Consider the following 23671-nt stretch of genomic DNA (forward strand, 5'->3'; position numbering starts at 1 on the left):
TAGGAAGGGTAGGAAGAGTGTCATATTTATAGTCTCGGAGCGGAGCGTAATGTGCATGAACTTGCATGCTGCTCTGAATATAAACAGCATTCAGCAGGATATGGCCGCTGTCCTGGGGCGATTTTAAAATGCTGGCGGGTGGCAGCGAAGCCTTCACTGCCGCCCGCCAGCATTTAAAAAACCCCGGGACAGCGGAGGAATTCTCTGCTGTCCCGGGGTGATTTAAAAGCCCCCGGGAAGGCAGGCAGGCAGGCAGGGGGGACAAAGACTTTTGCCCCCCGCCAGCCTTCAGAAGAGGTCCTGGACCTATTCTGAAGGCCGGCGGGGGGCAAAAGTCTTTGCTCCCCCCTGCCTGCCTTCCCGGGAGAGCGGAGAAACGCAGCGCTGACCTCTTCTGAAGGCTGGCGGGGGGCAAAAGTCTTTGTCCCCCCTGCCTGCCTTCCCGGGGGCTTTTAAATCGCCCCGGGACAGCGGAGAATTCCTCCGCTGTCCCGGGGCGATTTTAAAATGCTCCCGGACGGCTTTTGAAGGCAGGCGGGGGGGAGCAAAGACTTTTGCCCCCCGCCGGCCTTCAGAAGAGGTCCAGGTCTTTGCTCCCCCCCACCTGCCTTCAGAAGCCATCCGGGATAGCGGGAAGCGCTTCCCTGCTATCCCGGACTGCTTTTAAAATGCTGGCGGTGGGGAGCAAAGCCTTTCGGCCCCCGCCGGCCTTCCTGGACCTCTTCTGAAGGCCGGAGGGGGGGGGGAGGGAAGGCTTTGCTCCCCACCGCTAGCATTTAAAAGAGGTCCCCGGAGATTTCCCTATGGGCTTTCTTCTTGCGAAGCAAGCCCATAGGGAAATTCGTTTTGTGAAGCGCCTCCAAAACGGAAAACCCTTTCGTCTAGCGGGTTTTTCGTCTTGCGAGGCGTTCGTCTTGCGGGGCACCACTGTACTTTTAAGACTGCAGTTTTCCACCCTCATGTGTTTTACTCAGAGGTTCATTCCATTATGTTCAGTCATGCTTACACCAATGAAATTGCTTCTAGGAGTACAGTTTCTTCCATCCTAAGACATCCAACCTCTCATTGATATCCCGCAATTAATTGCTTGCCTTGGTCAAGTGTCTGTTGGCTCCATCTAGTGGATTGTTGCATTGGGAATTACTGTGATGCCATTAATATATAATTCCCACCTGTTGGCAGATTGGCCAAAGTACCATTCTGCATAGCACTACTGCAAATTCCTGCGTTCTTCTGGTGGTGTTTGGTTGCTAGATGGCAAGCATGAGGAACCTTTGGCTCTCCAGAGGTTGTTGGACTCCATTTCCTAGCAGCCCAGTAGTCGGGGATGATGGAACTTGTAGTCCAACAGCACCTAGAGAGCCACAGGTTAGTCGCCCCTCCGACATGGTATCTTGACCCCTATTACTTAAAAGATGGAGATTATGACCTGTGACTTCCTCACTGTAACCACTCTTTTTTTAAAGTACAGCACATCTTGAAATGCTTGCGTTGCTGACATGTTCTGATCTTTTCTTTTGCTTCTCGTTTTCTCTCTCCCATTTGCTATCGTTTTTTAAAAAATGCCAGATGAGCCTAGGACAAAGAGCAAAGTTGACCTGTACACCTGACATGGCGTATGGACCCATGGGGCATCCCGGAGTCATCCCTCCCAACGCTACTCTGATTTTTGACGTGGAGCTACTTAGGATAGAGTAAAGAGGGGCAACTGACTGAAAGCACCTGTTGATAACCACCCTTCTTTCCCCTTCCTCTGAATGGGAGGCATCTTCACTAGAATTTCCATCGTTTTCACTCAAGCTCTCATGCCTACCATGCCTCGTCTGAGGGTTGTTTTCCCCACTTCTTCCTCCCTTTTTTACTGTTATTAGTGTTGGAATTTGTCCCCGATTAGATGCTTCTTTGCTGTAGAGACAGGAAAAAAAGATGGCTGTTACATCTGAGTTGTACATTTTATTTTAATTTGCATGTGAAGCTCCAAAATTGTGATTGAAACTATATATAATATATAAATATATATATATAAACTTATAAATATATAAAGTTTACTTACTGAAAAACCACTGCCTTATACACTTAAAGAAAAACACACACAAGGGTGCTCAGAAATCCAGTGTACATTTCGTACACGAGTGGGCATTAGCCAAACCTAGTTACCTGCGCTGCCACTTTTCCCTCAGTTTGTATGTTCTGCTTGCTGCTGTTTTAAAGAAAACATCTCACGTGATAACTTTCCAAGAAGAAAAATAAAATCTTGATACTTTATGGATTTCTGTGCTTTCTTGTTTTTTTAAGCAGTTAAAAAACTTAAGCACAAGAATTCTTTCTCACTCCACTGGTAATATTGCTGCAGTTTTTGGATAAATCGGCTCTAATAACCAAAATCTTACTATAGGCACATAGGCAGCTTCCTTCTACTGATTCAGACCATTGGTCTATCTGAATATTGTCTACACTGACTGGCAGTGCCTTGCCAGGTTCCCAGGCAGGACTCCTTCCTAGTCCTACCCAGAGATGCCAGGGATTGAGTCTGTGACATTCTGCATGCCAGGCAGGTGTCCTGCCACTGAGCTATGGTGCTCTAGTTGAAGTCCAGAAACAAGTGCTTTTTATGTATTGCAGGCAACGACCGACTGATGTTCGTCCAATCGCCCATGCACACCCAGTGCCAAACCTGGAAGTGACACAAAAACGTCACTAAAAGGGCCAAACCCTTTACGCGAACCCTGCCAATGTGAGCAAAACAAGGATTGCCTGTATTTGAATAATTAAAACTCTGTACAAAATGTATTTAAGAAAGGATACCGTGTTCTACACTCAAAATATACTCTGTAAATAATGGGCGACGTCCAGTGTCGTCAGATTTCTTCTTGCACAGCGAGACTTTATTTTCTCCTAGCTGTGGGCCCTTGTATGTCCCCAGAAGATTTGGGGGAGGTGTGCATGTAGGGGGTACTGAAAGGGAAAGGACAGGATAGCTCAATTTGCCTAGCGCATCATCCTCTGTTCTTGCCTAGCGCATCATCATCTGTTCTGACAAACTGTGTTTTTTTGAGGTTTCAGCCAGAGTCCTTTCCCATTACTTGCTATCTGGTTCTTTTGATTGATGATGTGCCTGATTGTAACCTGGGCCTTCTTATACCATTGAGCTACAATTCCTCCCATATGAATTTATATGTCTGCTCTTTTTTTTTGGGGGGGGGGGGACTCATATACCATACAAGCCCAGCTAGGCAATCTGGAAGTGATGGAACCCATTCAGGCTGACCAAAATGATACCCGCTTAGCTTTCACACTTTAGCTTCTGTGTTTCTACTAACCTCGAGTGGAATCAATGTGCAGGATTTGGGGCGGGTTTTTTCTCTTGGAAAATTAAATTACAAGCACCTTAACATGGGGGCGGTAAATCTTAAAAACCACCTGATCTTTTATATCCTGGCCTGCTCACAAAGATCTTGTGGAGGGAGTCTGTGTTGTTGATCCCCCCCTTGCTCAGATTAACAGCCCATAACTATTACCTATGCATTCAGCATAGTGGGGTCAAGGCTGTGATATGCTCTCCTGAGATGAGACAGGCACTCCCCACCTTGCTAAACTTAAGGTTTTAACAGCATTTTAATGTAGTGTTGTGTGATCATTTTTGTATTTGTACCATTTTCTGTGGATTGCTTTGATGCACACCACTTAGAAATGTGAATAATTAAGAATTATATAGATGCCTCAAATAAGCAGGAGGCAATAAAATGACAGGAGCCAGGCATGGAGGAAGAAGGCTTACGACTAGCATACAAGCTTTGGCTTGCTTTCTCAATAAAAATTAGCTTTCTTCAGGAACTTTCTGGTTTGAGCATTCTGCCCCTACAATCATGAGGGTCAGGAGCCACTCTTTAAGTTCTTGATCTGAGGTTTGTCTAAATGCTAAGCTTAGGCAACTAGTAGTTATATCAGTGCACCCCATTCCACGTACTGTCAGAAGTTGCAGATATATATAAGGGTTATGATATTCATCAAGACAACCAAAGCATTAATTTGTGCTCTTTTTCTCTGATTTGTTGTAGAATTATGTCAGCGTAGTTTTCAAATAAGGGAATTCTGTTTCCTTCCATTATTAACATAAAAGCATTTTAGAAGGCTAAGCTACTTTCTGGGCACAATTTCTGGTGTAGCCTAAAAAAAACCAAAAAACATAAATTCAACTGCATCAACAGAAGTGTACAAGGACATTAATACCTTGGCAAGCCACCCTTTCCCCCATTCCTTTTAAATTGATCTCATTCCTTGTATTCTGTTGCCTCACAAGGAAAATACTGAAGAGATTTCATCCAAATAACCCTCTAGGCACTTGCTTTCCATATCCTTGTGCGGAAAGCAAAAACTGTTTACTTTGTGTGCACACAGAGAAACAGGGCTCCTAAAATAAGCTCTAGAAGAGCAATCTGGGAATCTCCTCTGTCAATGAAGCCCCAAAGACACTGCTTTGCTGAGTAATCAGCACTAAGAACAGTTGGTTTTATATTCTCAGAGCCAAAGAAACATTAAAATCTGAATAAACACATAGTAACAGAAATTAAAAGGAAAATGGCATACTATTTTTATTTGTCAAATGAACAAAGTTAAAGTTATGCCTGTCACTTAGAAGAGCGATATTAACAGCAAAACGAAAAGCCAGACCAGAAAAACATTGTCAAAAAAAATTGACAGTCTTTGGATGGACACATCCAAATAAGCCTAGAACTCCTTTCATCTTTTGAAGAGCTTCACTGCGGAGATGAGTTTGTCGTTTTAGTTGTCCTTCCAGATGAACTATGGATTCAAAACCCAAGATAGTAGGACAGGCGGCCAGGCAAATAGACCACTGCAGCAAATGCCAAATGAACTCTGCTATTCTCTGTAACAAAGCTCTTTAAAATACATCTTGGAGCCAGTTCACTACCGTAATTGCACCAGACTTTATTAAGATGAATTATCCCCTAAGGTTAGATGAACACTAGGCATAGTATCTCACTTGCAAACTTCATTCCCTACTTGCAGCTTTTTTCTAAAGCATATCTTAATGCCACAGCTAAAGACAAATTGTGAAAATACATTTATGAAACCATAACACAAAATAAGTGTACTTTCCTAACAGATTAAATACAACATTTTATCCCAGAATGTTTTACATGTTCTCACAACTGTAATGATTATATTGATTAAGTATTCAAAAAGCTTTTTATGAGGCTCTGAGCTGTAGGATATTTCTACAAAAGTGTACCAAATTCTATGGCTAACCTTAATTTCAAAGTGCCAAGTATCATAACGACAGGGCAGTCACGAGTCTTTCCAAAACTGGGATTATAAAGCTATATTTGCACTAAATCTAGCATCCCAAAATGTCCTTGCTCCAAACTAATCATGCACATTTTGTGGGGCACTTAGTTTAGAAACACCAATAGGATTTTTTAAAAGAAAAAAAAAGTCCAAAAGAGCCAGTTCCTCATAGAGGTTATAATTTTTATTTTGGTGGGTCTGTATTTATTCCGTATTTCTCCTTCAGAAGTTTGAGCTGCTCTTCCTTCTTCTTTGTATCCATCTTTTGGAATGCCTGTAATAAAACAAAAATATTATTAACAAAAGAACACGCTTTAGTCAAAACAACTTCATCCCATCTATTTATTTCAAAGCAATCTCACTTTTTTATCTTATGAATTTAAATGATAAACAGGCAACTTGCCTTGCTACCAAGAAAAGCAGACACTTTATAGTAACTATGTTCCAAAACACATTTATTTAATTCCTCAGGAAAGGTATTTGGGAAAGAACAGCTTGACCCTAAATAATACTGCATAAGCAGCCTCATGTTGTGCCCATGCTGCTCTAAGATTTTCACAAATCAGGAGGTGGAACAGAGGAGAAATTGCTGGGTGTCCCCAGGCACATCTATTAACAGGCTTTTATAAGGCATCTCCTCCCATCATCTGTAGAAAGATTCACTTCCAAGTAACCAAGCAAAGAAGCTTTGTGAACTGGATGAAAGAAAGGTGATCCCTTTCTTTGTTTTAAGGCATCAATGTGGTACAAGCAACTAAACTAACCCCCATTCCGCCCCCTCTTTTTTGCTCGCATTTTAACTTCTGTGGGGAAAAAGCACATTTGTCCCATAGACAAGACAGATGCAGAGTTTCTAAGAGACCTATCAAGATCTGCACAGATTCAGTCAATCAATCAATGCACAGATTAAAAACCCTGACGTCTTTGTACCTGTTCTGAGCCTCAAGAGAGATTTGAACGTAAATGCCAGTTATGTTAGTAGCCAAAGCAGCTCAAAACCAAGATGCTAGACTAAGGAGTCAAACCATTCAAATCGTTTGCTCATTTTCTTTCTGTGGTACACAGAAATCCAGACCTTTCCCACAAGGTTATTTCAGAGTCTGCAACAGTGAGTTAAAGCATTGAAACAACAAGCCTTCATCCTGCCTGCTGGTTCCTCGTCCACACAGTGGGCTGGACAAACCTAACAGGTATGGAAATCCTGTGAGATTGTGCTTTTTCCCATCCACTCTGAATACTCTGGCTGGGGCATTCAGTCAATACCTTGCTCTGAATACGCAGCCTGTATTGAACTTGTTCCGTTCCGAGTTTGATAAACACTTTTAAAGATTCAGGTTTTTTGATTTACACAAAATACAGATTCACTTCAATTTAGAGGATATTTGCTTTAGAGAATCTTAAAGGACACACAATCTGATTAGGAATAAACAGGACTGGAAGAGTCCTGTTTCCTTTATACAAGCCCCTGCTATTGAGGGTTAAAAAAGAGGAAACACGCCAATTCACTTAAATTGAATTATTCCAGAACTGTTTTCACAATGATCTTATAAAAAAGTTAATCTCATGTTCAAATGTTTTAAGAAAAGCTCTTGTACTTGCCCTGTTTGCATTATAGTACAAGACAACAAGGTATCTGTTGCACACGTTGAATCCTGACAGATGATCACAAGCATTCTTGGCATCAAAGATATCTTCATAGACAACGTAGGCTGTACCTCTAGTCTCAGGAGTATTTCCTCTGTAACAAAAAACAAAACAAAAAAATTAATGTTAGCAAAAGATAAGAAAAAAATCATGTTAATATTTACACCTCTTTGTTGTAGTCACCGTTACATTCTGACCCTAGGAAAGGCAGTGACATCAATCCTATGCTGTCTCACTTGGAGGTGAACTCAATGAAACTGTGCATTAGATTGGGCTGCGGAAGATTTGCCTATACAGTAACAATTTTCTCACAACAAATTGCTCCCTTTTGGGTCTATTAATTACCCCCCTGTAAAAAATCAAAACAAAAAACCCCAACCCAAACTCACACACAACCAAAACTCTCTACATAATTCTAATATTTTCACTCACGGAATATCCCCCATATTATCTATGTCTCTATGTGCATTGCCTATATTGGTTTGTTCCCCAGACAGAATTCAAATCAAGTGGGCTGATATATTTAGACTCCCAACTGCTTTATTTTACACTGAAAGCTGCAATAATGATCTGTCAGTCAACTAGAAAGCTACTTGACATAAGAAAATTCTAATTTCTATGCTTTGTTTGGCAACGTACAACAGACTTACACTCTGATTTGTCGAATCGGTCCATATTTTCCAAAAATGTCATACATTTCTTCTGCTGTGATTTTATACGGTAAGTTTCTGATATATAAAATTCGATTCACTTCAGGGGGCAGACGGATCTAGAGTCGATAAAAATTACAAACCAGAAGCAAATTAACAACATGATTTCTTTGTATGGTATGTAGATATGTAATCAGAGAATAATTTTAACTTTGGCAATGCAGAGGGTAGATGACCCTCAGGGGACCCTCAGGGGTCCTTCCAACTCTATGCAATTCTATGCAACTCTGCCTTGTTGCGAGCGCTATCCAGGTCATCCCCAGCCAGCTTTGCTAACAGAAAAAGCACGACTCCTGGTCTCTACATCGGAGAAAGTTGGGAGGGTGTGTAGTTATGTGACTCCTGATCCAAGGAAAAGAGCAACTATACAACCCTTAGAACACATTCCAAGGCAGCCCTGTATTGGGAAGTTTTTAGATGTTTTATTTCAATCAATCAATCAATCAATCAATCAACATTTACTGGCATACAGAGAGGACAGGACCATACAAGTCGACGAATAAAAATTGGCATCTGTTCACAAGAGGAGATGCTCGGGGAGAAAAACCATAGAGACCTAGTGGGGGTTTAATCTTTTATTGTGTTTTTATATATGTTGGAAGCCACCCAGAATGGCTGGGGCAAACTTGTCAGGTGGGTGAGGAATAACAATAATGGTAGCCCCACAACATATGGGGGTGCCTCCCCAGAGTCCAAAGTAGGCTAATAATAATAATGCTCACCACAACATATAGGGGTGCCCCCAGAGCCCAAAGGCTAATTAATAATAACAATAATAATGACAGCCCCACAGCATATAGGGGAACCCCCTGAACCCGAAGGCTAATAATTAATAACGGCAACCCCACAATATATGGGGGTGCCCCCCGAGCCCGAAGGCTAATAAATAATAATAATAACGACAGCCCCACAACATATGGGGTGCCCTCCAAAGCCCGAAGGCTAATAATAATGGCAGCCCCACAACATACAGGGGTGCCCCCTGAACCCAAAGACTAATAATAATAATGGCAACCCCACAATATATGGGGGTGCCCCCCCGAGCCCGAAGGCTAATAAATAATAATAATGACAGCTCCACAACATATGGGGTGCCCCGCAAAGCCCGAAGAAGGCTAATAATAATAATAATAATAATGGCAGCCCCACAACATATGGGGTGCCCCGCAAAGCCCGAAGGGGGCTAATAATGATGATGATGATGATGATGATAATAATAATAATAATAATAATAATAATAATGGCAGCCCCACAACATATGGGAGTGCACCCCCCAGCGGACCCGCTTCACGCCCTTCCCACTTGACGCGCCTTCCTGAATGTCCCGAAAGTGGAGGAGGAAGAGGCGCAGAACCAGACGCGGGGGCAGAAAGGAGAAGCGGAGTCGGAAGCGAGGGAAGGGCAGCCGACGTGCAAAATGGCCCCGCCACGCACAGGAGAAAGGGAAAGGGGGGTCCCAGCTTACATTGGCGCGTTTCGCCGCTTGCATCGCCATGGCGGCGGCCTTGTGTGGGAAGCTGCTTCCGCTGCTGAGGGAAACGGGAGCGTCGCCGGCGCCGCGACTGACCGAGCGAGAGGGCCGCGAAGCCTCAGGACAGCCACAACCGCGTTCTGCGCCTGCGCCGGAAGAAGGCGCGCGGGGAACATCCGCTTCGCCTCGCCTCTCTCCCGGATATGACGTCTGACTTCCTGCGCTCTGCCATAAGAGTGGCTGGGGATGGGGTGGATAATCTGGAGCGGATCCAGTTGCTGCTGATTCTCCGCCCCCCTTCTTCTTCTTCTTTTGAAAAAGCTGCTTAAGTCCAAAGCTCAGCAGCCAAAGGAGGCAATTTACTGCAGGAGAAAAAAAGTTAACCTCTAAAGGGGAGGGAGGAAGTCCATGGGAACTTATGTAATTCTTGTTTTGTTTTGTTTTTGATGTAAAAATTGAGATTTCGTCGATATCTGATCATTGTCTCTGATTGTATTACCTGGGCAGCCTGGCCATTCTTTTGTGTTTCAGTTAAAAAAAAAATAAAGCGATACAGAAAAAGAAGGAAACGGGAGAGGGAGAAAAACAACAATAACACATATAAAAACGAAAATATACAAAAAAGGGAGCAATATATGATATTCCCATACATTCTTGTATAAATTGGTGTAGTGTTATTGCCCAAGTGCAGAAATAAGCAAACTCGGCCTGCCAGGTGTTTTGAGACTACAATTCCCATCATACCTGACCACTGGTCCTGTTAGCTAGGGGTGATGGGAGTTGTAGTCCCAAAACATCTGGCGGGCCGAGTTTGCCTATGCCTGCCCTAGTGCTTATTTAAATGCTAATAGTCTACTAAATTTTGCATAAACTCATTCCAAATGCTATCGTATTTATCCATACAGAGTCTGCGCCTGTAAGCAGTCTGTTCATAAATTGCCATTGATGTCATATCAGTCTATTGATTGAAGGGTATAGCATATCTTTATTTTTCCAATTCCTCAGTATCAATCTTTTGGTCACCGTTAAGGCATGAAATATCCATTTCCGTTGTCCCGTTGATAATTCCCATACTGCAGGTATATAGTTCAATAAAATATCCGCTGAAAGATTTAACTTTTTCTGCACAGTCATATAGTTACACAGTCCAGCACTTTCTCCCAAAGCTTGTTCAGTAAAGAGCACTGTGCAAACATGTGTTTCAGAGAGACATATTTCAGAAAGCCTGAAATGATATGGTTTAGCCACAAGAGGGTAGCGGCAGAGTGTATTGTCGATTAAATGCTTTGGAAGTATTATTCCGCCAGGTGGCGCTGGCCCACGCCTGCACGGGAAATTTTGGATTTCCGCCTAAAGTCAACAGCACAGACTTACAATAGCATAATGATAGACTGATAACTCCATTGATTGAAGATGAGATAGTCTGGTTCCTTAGATGCACAGGAAGCAGAAGATGCCACAGATGTTTTATTCCTGCCTCTCAGCCTTACATGTCTGAAACAAAAAAGAAGCAGAAATAATCCACAACAAGCCTCTGTTGCCCAGTATGAGCCAGGGGTCTACATACCCTCAACACTGACTTATATTTCTTCACATGTGGCTTGAGGACCATGGGACAATATGTCCATAGATCTCCTTCCCATAGGGGATTGAATGTGAAAATTATTGTTACTGTGTTCATTAGTCAGGATCTTTATTTGTTTGCAGCAATGGGATTACTATTACAATCAAACCAGCCTTTTATGCAATTTTATTTTATGAATCTGAAATAAATAGGGAAGGGAGCAAATTGAAACCCCTCTCCACACATTACTAATAACCCCGTGTAGTATTTATGGGTTTTGTTTTTTAAAACATTTTATTAACACATACTGCACTACTTCATGAATTTAGATTCATGGGCTTAATATTTTCTGTACGGTTTTTGCATGCTTGAAAAACAAGGTACTGCTTATTAATGAACAGATAGATTGCTTTTCAAAATTCCTCCATCAAATGAGCATTTAAAAACTTTGTGATTTAAAACTTTTATCCTATGATAAAAGAACTGCTTGGAATGACATAAATCTTCAACACATGTCTAGAAATAATAATTATTACTAAACATTTAGAAAAATCTAAAATTTTCAAAGCATTGCACACATATTGATAGTGAAAATGGCCCTTGCCCCCAAGCTTGCAATGATACACATGATACAAAAGGGAAAAGGAATGGGGAGGGAAGAGGAAAGCAAACATTTGAAGCCAATGGATGGGGCCAGGCCCAGTGGTGGAGGAACCCTCTCTGGCACCTGGGGCGGCATAGCCCGTGCAAACTGCGCGTGTGCGGCATCTCGCATGTGTGCACTCCTTATGGAATGCCGCACATGCGCAGTCCATATGGGCTGCCACTTGAGCAGTATCCCATGCGGACTGCATATGCCCTTGGCCGTTCTACAGCTGGGGGAGGCAGGGGCCATCTTGTCACCCATCCCAGAGTGGCACCTGGGGCGGCCCCCCCCCTTTCTACACCCCTAGCCAGGCCAGGCCCTGGCCACCCCTGGTCTTCTTCTCCAATATGTGAACTGCATTTTTGTGTAAGTCCATCTATGTTGGTACCTTTTTCTTAGAAGTGCTTCTTGTTTTTCAATCTAGGACTTCAAGGCAAGGGTAAGCAACATCTCCACAATTAAGAAATTCTTGGAGCCAGGCAGCCAGAGGAAATTTGAATTAGACGACAAGGCTCTTCAAGAGATCAAGAAGATTTTCAACATCTGAGAACATCTGCTATGAAGATCACTACAAATACTGGCATGATTTTAACAAATCTGTGTGACTTCTCTCTTACCAGTTGGAGGATTAACAGTGTCGTCCTATTCATGTCTATTCAGCATTAGTTCCATTTGAATTCAGTGTAGCTTACTTCTGGGTAAATGTAGGTATAGGATTGGAGCCTAAATCCGTAAAATAGTATTTCCTCTTGGTTCCATAGTCTCAAATGCTTTTGATTGCAAACTCTTGAAAAATGTAGTAGATGACTTCTTCCGGGTCGGCGCCATCGCCGAATGGCGGGCTCCCTCCGAGCTCCGGAGGGAGCCGGCTTGGCAGGGGCTGGGTCCTACCGCACCGGCGATGCGGGGACCCTTAAAAACCACGGCCAGATTGAGGCCGTGGACATGGAGACTCGGCTGGCACCGTTAGCGCCCTCCCGACTCGTGAAGGAGCCTTTTTAAAGGCTACGGATCGGGTGCCGGGGAGAAGCGTGGTGCTTTGAGTTCTCTGCTATCCCTGCCGAGCGCAGCCGCATGCCATCCGGCGGAGAGCGCTGACTTCTTCCATTGAAAATTCGGCTCTAAAGAAGAACCCGTGAGTAATTGGAATATGGACTAAAAAAAAGGGGATAAATTTTTAAAATTCGGAGCGAACGGGGGAGGTGGAAAAAAGGAAGTCAGCCTACCCCTAAATTGTAGAAGAGCCAAAACAAAGGACTGGACAACTAAGATCGAGTGTAACCTTATCTTGCCGAATCAGCAACTTCGCGAGGGAAAATTATAAGATTGAGCTGGAGGAGAAAAGTGGAATTGTTTTTTTAAAAAAAAAAGCAACCCCCCCGGAATCCCTGGAGCGATTCGTGAAACTGCCTGGAGAAAAGTGATGGAGGTTTTGACAGCTGTCAAAGAGCTGTCAAAAAGGAAGATTAAAATAGAGACTTTGTAATAAGGACTTTGCCGGTTATATTTGTTACAAATTGAATACAAACTGTTTTAAATATCGGACAACAAGCTACTTGGTCTGGTGGATGTGATTCTGGAAGGGAACTTTGTTATTGCAATCCACCTAGAGGAGCCGAGGGACATTGCATGTGTTTTTCACAGGAAATGTGAACTGTTGAATGGAACTTTCAATCTCCTGGGAAACTGCAGGAATGGAACACTATTTTGTCTACAGAGGTCTACACACTACAGGAAACAATGGAACTATTTGTTGGAAAATGAAAGGAACATGATGTAATGTTTTGCTTCAAGAATAACAAACCTCTGCAGAGACACTAGAAACTTTTGGAAAAAGAACATTTCTGTGGGAGAACAGAGAAATAAAAAGGAGGAGAATGATTGATAAGAACAAGGAAACAACAAGAATTGGACAGAACTGGGGGAACATTTGGGATATTCAGGTTTGACAAGCTTATGGATACAAAATTGGAGTTTTTACTCCTGGATATAAAAACCTGGATAGAAGAAATGGGCCCTTATTTGATAGACTCCTTCTACGATTGGACATCCGTAATTAAAGACTGGCAAAGAACCTGAGGGACATAGTGTAATGTGGGAACTCCAGGAAGATATTAGAAGTGGAGGGATAGGTGAAACGCAAAGGGGAAAGAGGGGAGGGAAAATTGGAATCCAAAGGCTGTAAAATTACTATTTATATTTATCTTATTTCCATCTGTACTATGTTTGAAAGGGGGAAACTCGTTGAAGGGTATAGATCGATCTTAGGGGATGGGAATTTGGATAAATTGGGTTATTGATGAAGAGTGTAATTTGGGGATAAGAATTTGTTGAATTTAATTGCTTATTTGGAAGATTTGGAACACAAGAGGGGGTAGGGAGGGGAAGTCCTAGTTATTGGCAATAGATTGGATTTAATTCGTTTTGATTTGTTCTAATTTGGAAAACCTTAATAAAAATTATTATAAAAAAAAAAAAAGAAAAATGTAGTAGATGAGAACTCTTTTGTGAAGATTCTGAGGCCTCCTTTAGATATTAGTCTAATGCAACCTGCCGAAACTTGGTATGATACCTTCCAAGGGTTTTGGACTACAGTTCCCATCAGCCACAGCCAGCATGGCCAACAGTCAAAGAATGAAATTGCCAGAGCCAACAAACATTTGATATTGTGCAAGGATTTTTTGCAGCCGGAACTCACTGGAACTGAATTCCACCACCTCTCTGGTTTATTCCAGAGTTCAAATGCTACTGAGTAGAGGATCACCATAATGGCACTGTGTAAATCCACAAAAGGAGATGATGATAATACGGTGTGATGGTACAATAAAATGAAATAAAGCATTCTACAGCGTTTGTACTTCAGTGCCATGTTTTACTTGAGTAGTCAATAACATGTCTGGTCTGTCATGACTAGTTCCTGTTGTGCTTTGCGTAGATGTGACGGGATCTGTGTGGTCCTGCTGGATTAGAGGCAAGCAAAATATATCCTATTAACGTACTTCCTGCCAGAAAATGAGCTGTTTCCATAGCCTTCTACAGCAATTAGACTGACCAGCCATAGCAGCAATTCTTTACCAGTCCACCATGCTATCCTCAAGGAACATTCTTCTCAGTTTTATGACAGCAACTTCAACTGTCACAAATTTTTCAAAGCCAGACATCAAATATGTGATTTTCACTTGATCATCCAGATCAGGTATCTTACATAACAAATCAAGAATAATTTTTGAATTGCCTGTAGAAATCCAGTTTTGCATACCTTTAATTGTAGTGATCTATTTGGCCCAACCCCCGCCAAAAGGTGGGTAGGACCAACAGGGAAGCCCTGTGTAGTTGACTTTTTTCTGTATTTTGTGGCTAGCAGCTGCAACCAGAGACTGCAGTGGCCTCCTGCCCAGTTATACAAAGGTTTCAGTTGAATATACACTACTAAGACCAGGAATGTTTGCCCTCAGTGCAGCTGTACAGATACAATAAACCGAGTTGCATCATGTTACGCAAGCGTGAGACAACCTTTCCCGTTGTGAATTAACTTTGCGTGACTGATTTGTTGTAGGTGAAAAGTCTCACGAAAGGCAGAGTAAGTGTTTTTCTATTTGCAATAGGGAGTTTCTGCTACAGATAAGCTGTTCTCTCAGAAGGTGGAGCTTCTGAGCTTTTATAACCCTGAGCCACACAAGTTCGGGGCTCACTCTGCTTGAGAAGAACTTCCACTTGTTCAGGACTTGCAGCAGGTTAGTATTCTAAGGTAGACGATTGCTTTGGAGAGTCATTGGTCAAGAGCAACACCCTGGACAGAGGAGTAGTGCAGGGACAATTTTCAAAGACCTCACCTTTGCCCAAAAGTCTTGCTCTTCTTACCCGCAGGGTACTAAAGGTTTGTGGGTTGGGGAGGGGGGATACTGTAATCCTCAGACCTGTAATCCTCAGAGCAGAGACATTTCCCTTTGGACAGACCAAAGGCAGGAGCTGGGCAGTGGGCAGAGGTCTAAAAATGATATGGGGTTGGTCTTTGTTGCACCTCAGAGGAAAAAGAAATCTTGGGTAAGAATGGGAGAGAAATTAGATTCATTTAAAAAATAGTAACTCACCAAATTTCTTTTCCCAAAAACATAGCTATCCCTTGAAATTTGCACTGCTGTTCTCCAGCCAAATAATGGGTAAAAACACATATGGTGAGGTAAAATGTGCATATAAATGCATATATTATTGAAAAGAATGTAGATAATGGGTGTTGTTATCCAGGGTTGAGGAGGGTGCAGATGCCATCCAACTGTCTTAGGGACTCCACTCCGGATTTGCTTGGGGTTTACTCCTTAGCCTTTTCTTCCTAGGGCAATGGAGGTTTAGGGTCAGAGGCTACCTCCTCCTAGATGGGTTACCTTCCCAGATTGATGTGGAAATATCTAAATTAATGGTTCTTATTACCCTGAGTAGTACCGAGTTAAAAACAAAAGAGGAATGTAAATGGGTAAAATTGGTGGTAATTACAGCCAGACAGGTTATAGCGAGTAATTGGAAAAATGCAGAAGAGCTAGGGGTGAACCAAGGGAGGAAAAAACTGAATAATATTATAATTTTAGAATACCTAACTCTGAAGATACATAGAATGAAAGGGCTTAAGGTCAGTGAGAAAGAGGAGGATTGGTTTGAGAAGATATTGAATTATTTGGGTAGGTTTGAACAATTTGGGGCAATTAAAATGTTAAAAGTTAAATAAACCTTGTGGAGGGAGGAGTGTTAAGGTATATAGAAGTGTATATATGGTTGATTTGAATATGTTATTATTGAATATTATTGAATATGTATATTATTGAATATATATACCCAATGTATCAGCCACCTGGGGGGTGGTTTCACTGTTTGTGTTTTGGTGGTTGATAAAAAATAAAATATTAATTAAAAAGACCTTCTCAGACTGATGAGCTCCACCTGCCCCTCACTTCCCTCTACAGCATGTGCAGAAACTGCCTTCTTGACCCTTGGACCCACTATTGGTCTCATCCCTCAACCTGCCAGAGCCCATCCTTGCATGGAGGGAAGGTCCCTAACTCACATGGGTTTGAGACCCATCAGCTATCCTTACCTGGTTGAGCCAGCCAGTCAGAGCCATTTCCCAGGGTGTGGCCCCTGTCACATGCTGGCAGCTTCTAGGAGCCACAGGAGAGTGCTGAGTGCAGAGTGGGAACCAAAGATAGACAAACAACCCTAGAAGGAGCATGATGTGTCTCTCACCAGTGGCAACTGGGGAAAACAGGTTGAGAGAAGGGTGTGTCCATGTAAGGAAATCTGAAACAGTTTTAAGTTAGAGGTGGTGCTTCAGATGTGATTCATCACTACAAACTCCCATCATCCCTGGCGGTTGGCCATGCAGGAAAGCCATGTGCCTGAGGAGATGAGAGGCAGCTGATGGCAATGACAATGGTGCGAGTACGAGGGGGAAGTTACAATTTTGTGGCTCTGGGAACATGGACCGTGGCTGTTCAAGAGGGGGGTGATAGTCATAGATCATGGGTAGGCAAACTAAGGCCCGGGGGCTGGATATGGCCCAATTGCCTTCTAAATTCAGCCCACAGACGGTCCGGGAATCAGCATGTTTTTACATGAGTAGAATGTGTGCTTTTATTTAAAATGCATCTCTGGGTTATTTGTGGGGCTTGGGAATTCATTAATTCCCCCCCCCCCCAAAAAAATATAGTCCGGCCGCCCACAAGGTCTGAGGGACAGTGGACCGACCCCCTGCCGAAAAAGTTTGCTGACCCCTGTCATAGATTGTTGTGGTTTTTTTTTAACTCTTCCTATTTTATCTGTGCAATAATATGCTACATCTGCTTGTGCTCTGTGATTATGAAAAAGCGTTTGATAAAAAATAAACCAGAAGGCTTGCTGTAAGCAATCACCAGAGCACCATTTTGAACAGTTGTCCTGCTCTGCAGTGGTTTCCCTATCAAACATGACCTCTCAATCTCTCTCTCTGTCTCTCATCATAACAGGAAAGCAAACACTTAGGAAGATGGCTGGGAAACCTAAGCTTTACTACTTCAATGGAAGGGGCCGAATGGAAAGCATAAGGTGGCTGTTGGCTGCAGCAGGAGTCGAGGTTTGTTTGTCTTCTCTGACAAAGCACCTTTCCCCCACCCCCCAAAAAGAATGAAGGGAACTGTTGTTTTTCCAGCATTCTTATATTTCAGACAGTTTCCAAATTTGGGTCCAGCATTATCATTTGTGAGGGAGGTGCCTGCTTCAGGCGGGGGATTTTATCTATCCTGGAAGGGGCAGCTACCGTATTTTTTGCTGTATAAGACTCACTTTTTCCCTCCTAAAAAGTAAAGGGAAATGTGTGTATGTCTTATGGAGCGATGCAGGCTGCGCAGCTATCCCAGAAGGCAGAACAGCAAGAGGGATTGCTGCTTTCGCTGCACAGCGATCCCTCCTGCTGTTCTGGCTTCTGAGATTCAGAATATTTTTTTTCTTGTTTTCCTCCTCCAAAAACTAGGTGCGTCTTGTGGTCTGGTGCATCTTATAGAGCGAAAAATACGGTAATTGATGAGTTATTGTCATTATTATTGTACTTTTGCAGCTAAGTAGGGGGGGGAGGAAACATGATTGTGTGGACAGGCGGAGTCCCCCAAACCCTGGGTGTCCCCCATATGGAATAACGACTCAAGACAACATGCTATGGGATTAAAATTGGCCACAACTTTATTATGTTTCAGATGTGGGTAGACCTTGACTCAGGCATTGGGTGTTTATCCCTCTCAGTCCCCCACCGGGGATCTGGGGAACATCAGGGTTATCCAATGGGGGGGGGATGGGCTGGCTCTGGAGAACATATGTTGAAGCAGAGAGAGCCTGCCCCTGTTACGCCACCGTCGCAGGGGAGAGCAATGACAACCTCCAGGTGCACGGCCAAAGCCTCCCCTCTGAACAACCCCTTTAACGGGGAACCCTGGTATCGCCGCCGCAAAGAGGAGGGGGGCGTGGGTCACCGCTGCACGCCCCCCCCATTTAGGGAAGATAGACTAAAGGATCCTGACCAAGGCCTGATACTGCCAAAGTTGTGACGTTTTGCTACAGGAAAGGCAAAACATGCCAATGCAGGAGAATTTCTTTGCGACCCTTCAACAGCGACCTTGACGCAGCAGTGCCCACATACCTGTGGAGAAAAGGTTAACCTGCAAAAGAAGTCTTAACTGAGGGTGGGTAGGGTGGGAGAAGCTCTGGAGCCAACTGACAATTCCCGGGTAAGATCCTCCCCCTATTGTATGGGCAGGTGGTCCCTCCCCCTAACTGGCCTGATCACCTTGGCAACGCCTTCCCAGGCGGGATTGGACAACTGGCTGAGGTAGGCAGAGATCTCCAGGTATCCCACCTGGGGAAGGCCAAGCCAAGCCTGTGCTAATGGTGCCACATAGGGTCCAGGGGGCTTCATGTGACCACACAAAGGGCGCCCCCCCATTTAATGTGGGGAGCCATCATTGTGGGATTTACTGCTTCAAGTGCTAAAATGATATGACTAGCCTGTAGTACAGTGGTACCTCGCAAGACGAATCCCTCGTAAGACGAAAAACTCGCAAGATGAAAGAGTTTTTCGAGTTGCTTCGCAAGACGAATTTCCCTATGGGCTTGCTTCACAAGATGAAAATGTCTTGCAAGTTTGTTTCCTTTTTCTTAAAACCGTTAATACCCAGGGTGCATTCAGGGGGTGCAGTTGCAACTTGACTTCGAGGAGCAACTCATAGCACCCGGTGTGGTAGCCTTTTTTGAGGTTTTTGAAGGCTTTGGTGATTTTTGAAGCTTTTCCAAAATCCGTGCTTCATAAGACGAAAAATTCGCAAGACGAAAAAACTCGCAGAACGAATTAATTTCATCTTGCGAGGTACCACTGTACTTGATTTGTGCATGGGAAACATTTGTTGTTCTGTCCCAGACAGAGAAAATTATTGGGCGGGCCGGCCCAGAATTTGGCTGTGAAAGGGGAGTTTTCATCAAATTTTGAAAACTTGAAAGGCCCTGTGTCATTTTTGGAGCCTGAAATTATTTCATGAGACCCTTGAAATATTCTGCCTCTTTTATTTTTTAGTTTGAAGAACAATTAATTGAGACAAAAGAATATCTAGAAAAATTAAAGAATGGTGAGTATGTTATCTGAATATCAGTGGGACTGTCTTCTAGTACAGTAAAGCCTTATAGTCTTAATAGCAGGGGTTTTCAAAGTGGACTTGTTTCTCCAGTTCTGCATTGTGCACACTTTCAGGCAGGAATATGTGTCAATACACAGTTGTGATCTGGTTATATTGCATTTTTCTCTCTTCTTTGAAAGAAAAGAGAGTTTTCCAGATACCCACAACACATACCACTCAACTCTGCATTGTGCAGAATGGTTTGCTTGTTTTTTAGCTGGAGAACAGAAGTAGCTTAAATAACATACAAAACTAGTTTCCAATGTGTGATTGCTGTACTAATTTAGCACATGTTCTGCAAAAGGGTTTTGAGGGACAAGCAGAGGCAAACATGATTATCGCAAAGGCACAATGTAAAAGTAAAGTCTCAAAATCAAAGCATGGCTTGGGAGATGCTCCTGAAAATTTAATTTCCATAGTAATTACCTGGGAGGATGGACTGATTTTTCATTTTCCTTTCACAAGGTGGAGACCTGCTCTTTCAGCAAGTGCCCATGGTGGAAATGGATGGGATGAAGATGGTGCAGAGCCGAGCTATTCTCAACTACATTGCCGCCAAGTATAATCTCTCCGGGAAGGACATGAAGCAGAGAGCATGGTACTGTAACACTCCTTTAAGTTTGGTTACTAAATGCATACTTTGGTTTGCTGTACATGATATAAGATCTTCTTTGGTCTGTCATATGATCTACTGATGAGTTATGAGTCAGCATGTTTCATCTCTACTGTCAGATTGGGCAAGAAAGGGTACAGTATGAGATAATTTGACCGCCCAGTCCCAACAAAGTTCATGTGGACTGGTTCATTAGAAATCAATGAAGTTTTATGTAATCCCAATAGGAGATTGGGAGGTCGTTGTCCCTTCCCAATGTTTTTTTTTTGGGGGGGGGGTTGTTGCAAATGTATAAAATTGATTTTTGATATAAGGCTTTCCTTATAAAAGGTGTAGCTGGTGAAGATCACTATAATGTCAAATTATAGGGGCTTTTGTTGCATAGAGCGAGGCTCTTTCCAGGGAAAATGCCCTTTCTGCAACATACAGAATCATTGTACTTGTTTTTCTGCTGGGTCATCACACATTTTTGCCTGTGACACTACTGCCCAATTCCCCCACAAGGCTTTGGCTCTGCATTATCATAATTAGTACTATTGCTGCTGCTACTACTGCTGCTATCACTACTGTTTTTCTTATTATTACCTGAGTATGAGAAAAGGAAACACTGTCTCTTTCAAATAGGATTGATATGTATTGCGAAGGTGCTATGGATCTGAATGAATTGATAATGATGCTTCCCTTCAAGCCAGCTGACAGCAAGGAGAAGGAGTTTGCAAACGTTATTGAAAAAGCCACCACCAGATACTTCCCAGTCTTTGAAAAGGTATGGGGCGAAGGAAACTTACAAACCTTTTAACACAACAAAGTCACCTGTGCTCAGCTGGAGTTGGCAGCTGGTAATTTTGATAGGACTGCTTGTCTCATCAGAAATCATTTCCTTATTCCTTGTATTTTCCAAGCTTCTGAGCTAAAAGTAAAAAAAGTAAAACAAAAAAATTAGCTGTGTGAGAGAAGATCAGGAATCACACACAGTGTTCGTTTACCATGTGAACTCTGATCTCAGAATCTGCCCTGCCTCATTGAAACATGACAAGCAGTGGTTTGGGAAGAGGGAATGTAATGATCAAACTTCTCTTTCTTAGCCAGCAGTTTGTTAGAAGACATGAATCCGAACTGATACAAATACTCTCGATCTCCTGATACAATATAATCTGGGCGCGTGATAGTCAAAAGTGGTTCAGATATAGATTCTCCATTTTGTGTATGTACCTGAAGTACTCTTCAAACATTTCCTGCTCTATAGGTCCTCAAAGATCATGGACAAAATTACCTGGTAGGAAATCAGCTCAGCAGAGCAGATATTCAATTGCTTGAAACCATTTTAATGGCAGAAGAGCTGAAGGCTGATATTCTCTCCAAATTCCCTCTTTTAAAGGTAAGCATGCTTACTGAAGCATAAGCAAAGTTCTAGTATGGCACTTTTATTCTTTGCATATCTAAAACACTATCGTCTCTGGATTTCTATTGCAAAAAGTCTAAATCACACAGGAGGCCCACATTCATGGATAAGCCTTCTGTGAATTAAATTTAGACACAAACAGGTAACCTACCTACGATTATAGACCTGCAATGGAGCTCAAATGTTGACCTCCCTCTCCAAAGGTGCATGCCTGAAATAATTGGGTTTAGTGTATGTACAAAGTTTGAGTACATATAAAGTTTATCACTTGTAGTTTCATTATTGACTATGAAATCATAGTAACCGTAAGCAGCAAATGATTATTTGGGGATGCCACCATTTCTCCTTTTCTCTACTAAAATATTTTGCTCTCTCTCTCTCTCTCTCTCTCTCTCTCTCTCTCTCTCTCTCCTAGGCCTTTAAAGAGAGAATAAGCAACATCCCAACAGTGAAGAAATTTCTGCAGCCTGGTAGTCAAAGAAAACCACCAACAGATGAAAAGGCTATTGAAAAGGCAATGAAAATTTTCGCCTAAATCGTGGCTGAGGATCACAAATGATGCACTATTGTATTCACAGGCAATGGGCAAAAACTGAAATGGGACCACAATGGCACAGTGTAAATCCACAAAGCTACAGTAAGAACCAAAATAACTAACAGAACAAAAGGAAGTGGTTATAATATTGTGCCGCACTACACTAAAATGAAATAAAGCATTCTACAACTTTTGTATTCTGGTTGTTTTAGTTCCAGTATGATGTCATTTACATTAATCTTAAACAGCAGGGGAGCACATAAGCAGCCTTGTCATAGGTCTTAGGCCCTTTACCATATTTCTTAATCAGATGGTTTAAGATGTAACATTGGTTTATATATTTAGCTAAGTGTGCATTTATGCTTATTTATTCTATGACTGAGACCTTAAAATTCTCGTAACAATCCCCCATTTGGGGCAATAATTTAACTAAAATTGTTGCCCCACTAAACAACCTGATGTCCACTCTTCCCAAATGTTGGAATGGGATGTGTTTATGTAACCCTGAGGAGACTTGCATGTCAGGTCTCTTAAGCCTATTCACAAGTGTAGCAGTTGGACATAGGATTCTGTATCATATAAAATAACACTATCTTGTTTTGTTCTATTCTTAAAATACTGGTGGCATTGGTGGCATTCAAACTCTTTGAGAGAAGCCTTCTCTACCTTTTCACTTTTAAAATGAGGGTCTATGCTTTACATTCAGCAGGAAGGTCCATTTAAAATGAAATATGATCAAGGTCCATTTAAAATGAAATATGACCAAATAATTGTGGGGTGGTGGAATGAAAGCAGAATTTCTTGCATGAAAAAAACACTGCATATTTCCCAGAGAATGGGTTGGTATAAAATATAGTATAAACAGTATAAAATTTACCTGGCGCCTTCATTATACACCTTTAGGCGCCAGGCAAAAATGTCCTTTTTTAAACTGTTAAGGCATGGAAAATCCATTTCCGTTGTCCCGTTGATAATTTCCATACCGCAGGTATATAGTTCAATAAAATATTCTCCGCTGAAAGATTTAACTTTTTCTGCACAGTCATATAGTTACAAAGTCCAGCACTTTCTCACAAAGCTTGTTAAGTAAAGAGCACTGTGCAAAAAATGTGTTTCAGAGAGATATGTTTCAGAAAGCCTGAAATGATATGATTTAGTCACAAGAGGGTAGCCGCACAGTGTATTGTCGATTAAATGCTTTGGAAGTATTATTCCGCCAGGTGTCGCTGGCCCAAGCCTGCGCGGGAAACTTTGGATTTCCGCCTAAAGTCAGCAGCACAGACTTACAATAGCAATAATGATAGACTGATAACTCCATTGGTTGAAGATGAGATAGCCTGGTTCCTTAGCTTGCATAGCTCAGTCGGTATTTATATATATATATATATATATATATATATATATAAAATAATATTTTATTAAGTTTAACAATAAAAAACAAACAACCACAGGGAAAAAAAAAAAAAAACACAGGGAAAATATAAAACATAACAATACAAGGTTTCACAATACAAAAATACAAACATTTAACCTAACAAGGGATCAGTGTTTTTCAACCTTTTTTGGACAAAGGCACACTTGTTTCATGAAAAA

General features: G+C 42.3%; 3 protein-coding genes across 9 annotated transcripts in view; 2 read left to right on the forward strand and 1 right to left on the reverse strand.

Moving 5' to 3' along the window:
* FKBP1B (FKBP prolyl isomerase 1B) overlaps positions 1 to 2265 on the forward strand; it is a 51373-nt gene extending 49108 nt beyond the window's left edge. For all 7 annotated transcript variants that reach the window (XM_083730968.1, XM_083730967.1, XM_083730971.1 and 4 more), the window contains one exon: positions 1570 to 2265. In XM_083730968.1, coding sequence (XP_083587094.1) covers positions 1570 to 1698 — 129 coding nt within the window. In that variant the 3' untranslated portion in view covers positions 1699 to 2265. The remainder of the gene's footprint in view (positions 1 to 1569) is intronic.
* A 3207-nt stretch (positions 2266 to 5472) lies between these two features.
* SF3B6 (splicing factor 3b subunit 6) lies at positions 5473 to 9283 on the reverse strand. Its single transcript, XM_083730961.1, has 5 exons — positions 9220 to 9283; positions 9130 to 9186; positions 7605 to 7723; positions 6910 to 7048; positions 5473 to 5584 (listed from the first exon to the last, which is right to left on the reverse strand). Exons 2-5 carry the CDS (start codon positions 9157 to 9159, stop codon positions 5495 to 5497), a joined length of 378 nt encoding a protein of 125 aa, XP_083587087.1. The 5' UTR covers positions 9160 to 9186; positions 9220 to 9283; the 3' UTR covers positions 5473 to 5494.
* A 5657-nt stretch (positions 9284 to 14940) lies between these two features.
* LOC310840620 (glutathione S-transferase-like) lies at positions 14941 to 22271 on the forward strand. The gene is made up of 7 exons (XM_083730869.1): positions 14941 to 15079; positions 17339 to 17445; positions 19429 to 19480; positions 19994 to 20126; positions 20766 to 20907; positions 21388 to 21519; positions 21959 to 22271. Exons 2-7 carry the CDS (start codon positions 17359 to 17361, stop codon positions 22076 to 22078), a joined length of 666 nt encoding a protein of 221 aa, XP_083586995.1. The 5' UTR covers positions 14941 to 15079; positions 17339 to 17358; the 3' UTR covers positions 22079 to 22271.
* The last annotated feature ends 1400 nt before the right edge of the window (positions 22272 to 23671 follow it).

Source organism: Podarcis gaigeae (assembly GCF_964106915.1).
Source record: "Podarcis gaigeae genome assembly, chromosome: 3".
NCBI classification, from domain to species: domain Eukaryota; kingdom Metazoa; phylum Chordata; class Lepidosauria; order Squamata; family Lacertidae; genus Podarcis; species Podarcis gaigeae.

What these genes read in the sequence shown, in the direction of transcription:
- LOC310840620 (XM_083730869.1), top strand. Translation starts at nt 17,359, where the DNA reads ATGGCTGGGAAACCTAAGCTTTACTACTTCAATGGAAGGGGCCGAATG. An exon ending in GACATGAAGCAGAGAGCATG is followed by an intron (nt 20,127 to 20,765) that starts GTACTGTAACAC and finishes TCTTTCAAATAG; the next exon opens with GATTGATATGTATTGCGAAG. An exon ending in ACTTCCCAGTCTTTGAAAAG is followed by an intron (nt 20,908 to 21,387) that starts GTATGGGGCGAA and finishes CCTGCTCTATAG; the next exon opens with GTCCTCAAAGATCATGGACA.
- SF3B6 (XM_083730961.1), bottom strand. Translation starts at nt 9,159, where the DNA reads ATGGCGATGCAAGCGGCGAAACGCGCCAAT. An exon ending in CCGATTCGACAAATCAGAGT is followed by an intron (nt 7,049 to 7,604) that starts GTAAGTCTGTTG and finishes TTTTTGTTACAG; the next exon opens with AGGAAATACTCCTGAGACTA. An exon ending in TGTACTATAATGCAAACAGG is followed by an intron (nt 5,585 to 6,909) that starts GCAAGTACAAGA and finishes GTTTTATTACAG; the next exon opens with GCATTCCAAAAGATGGATAC.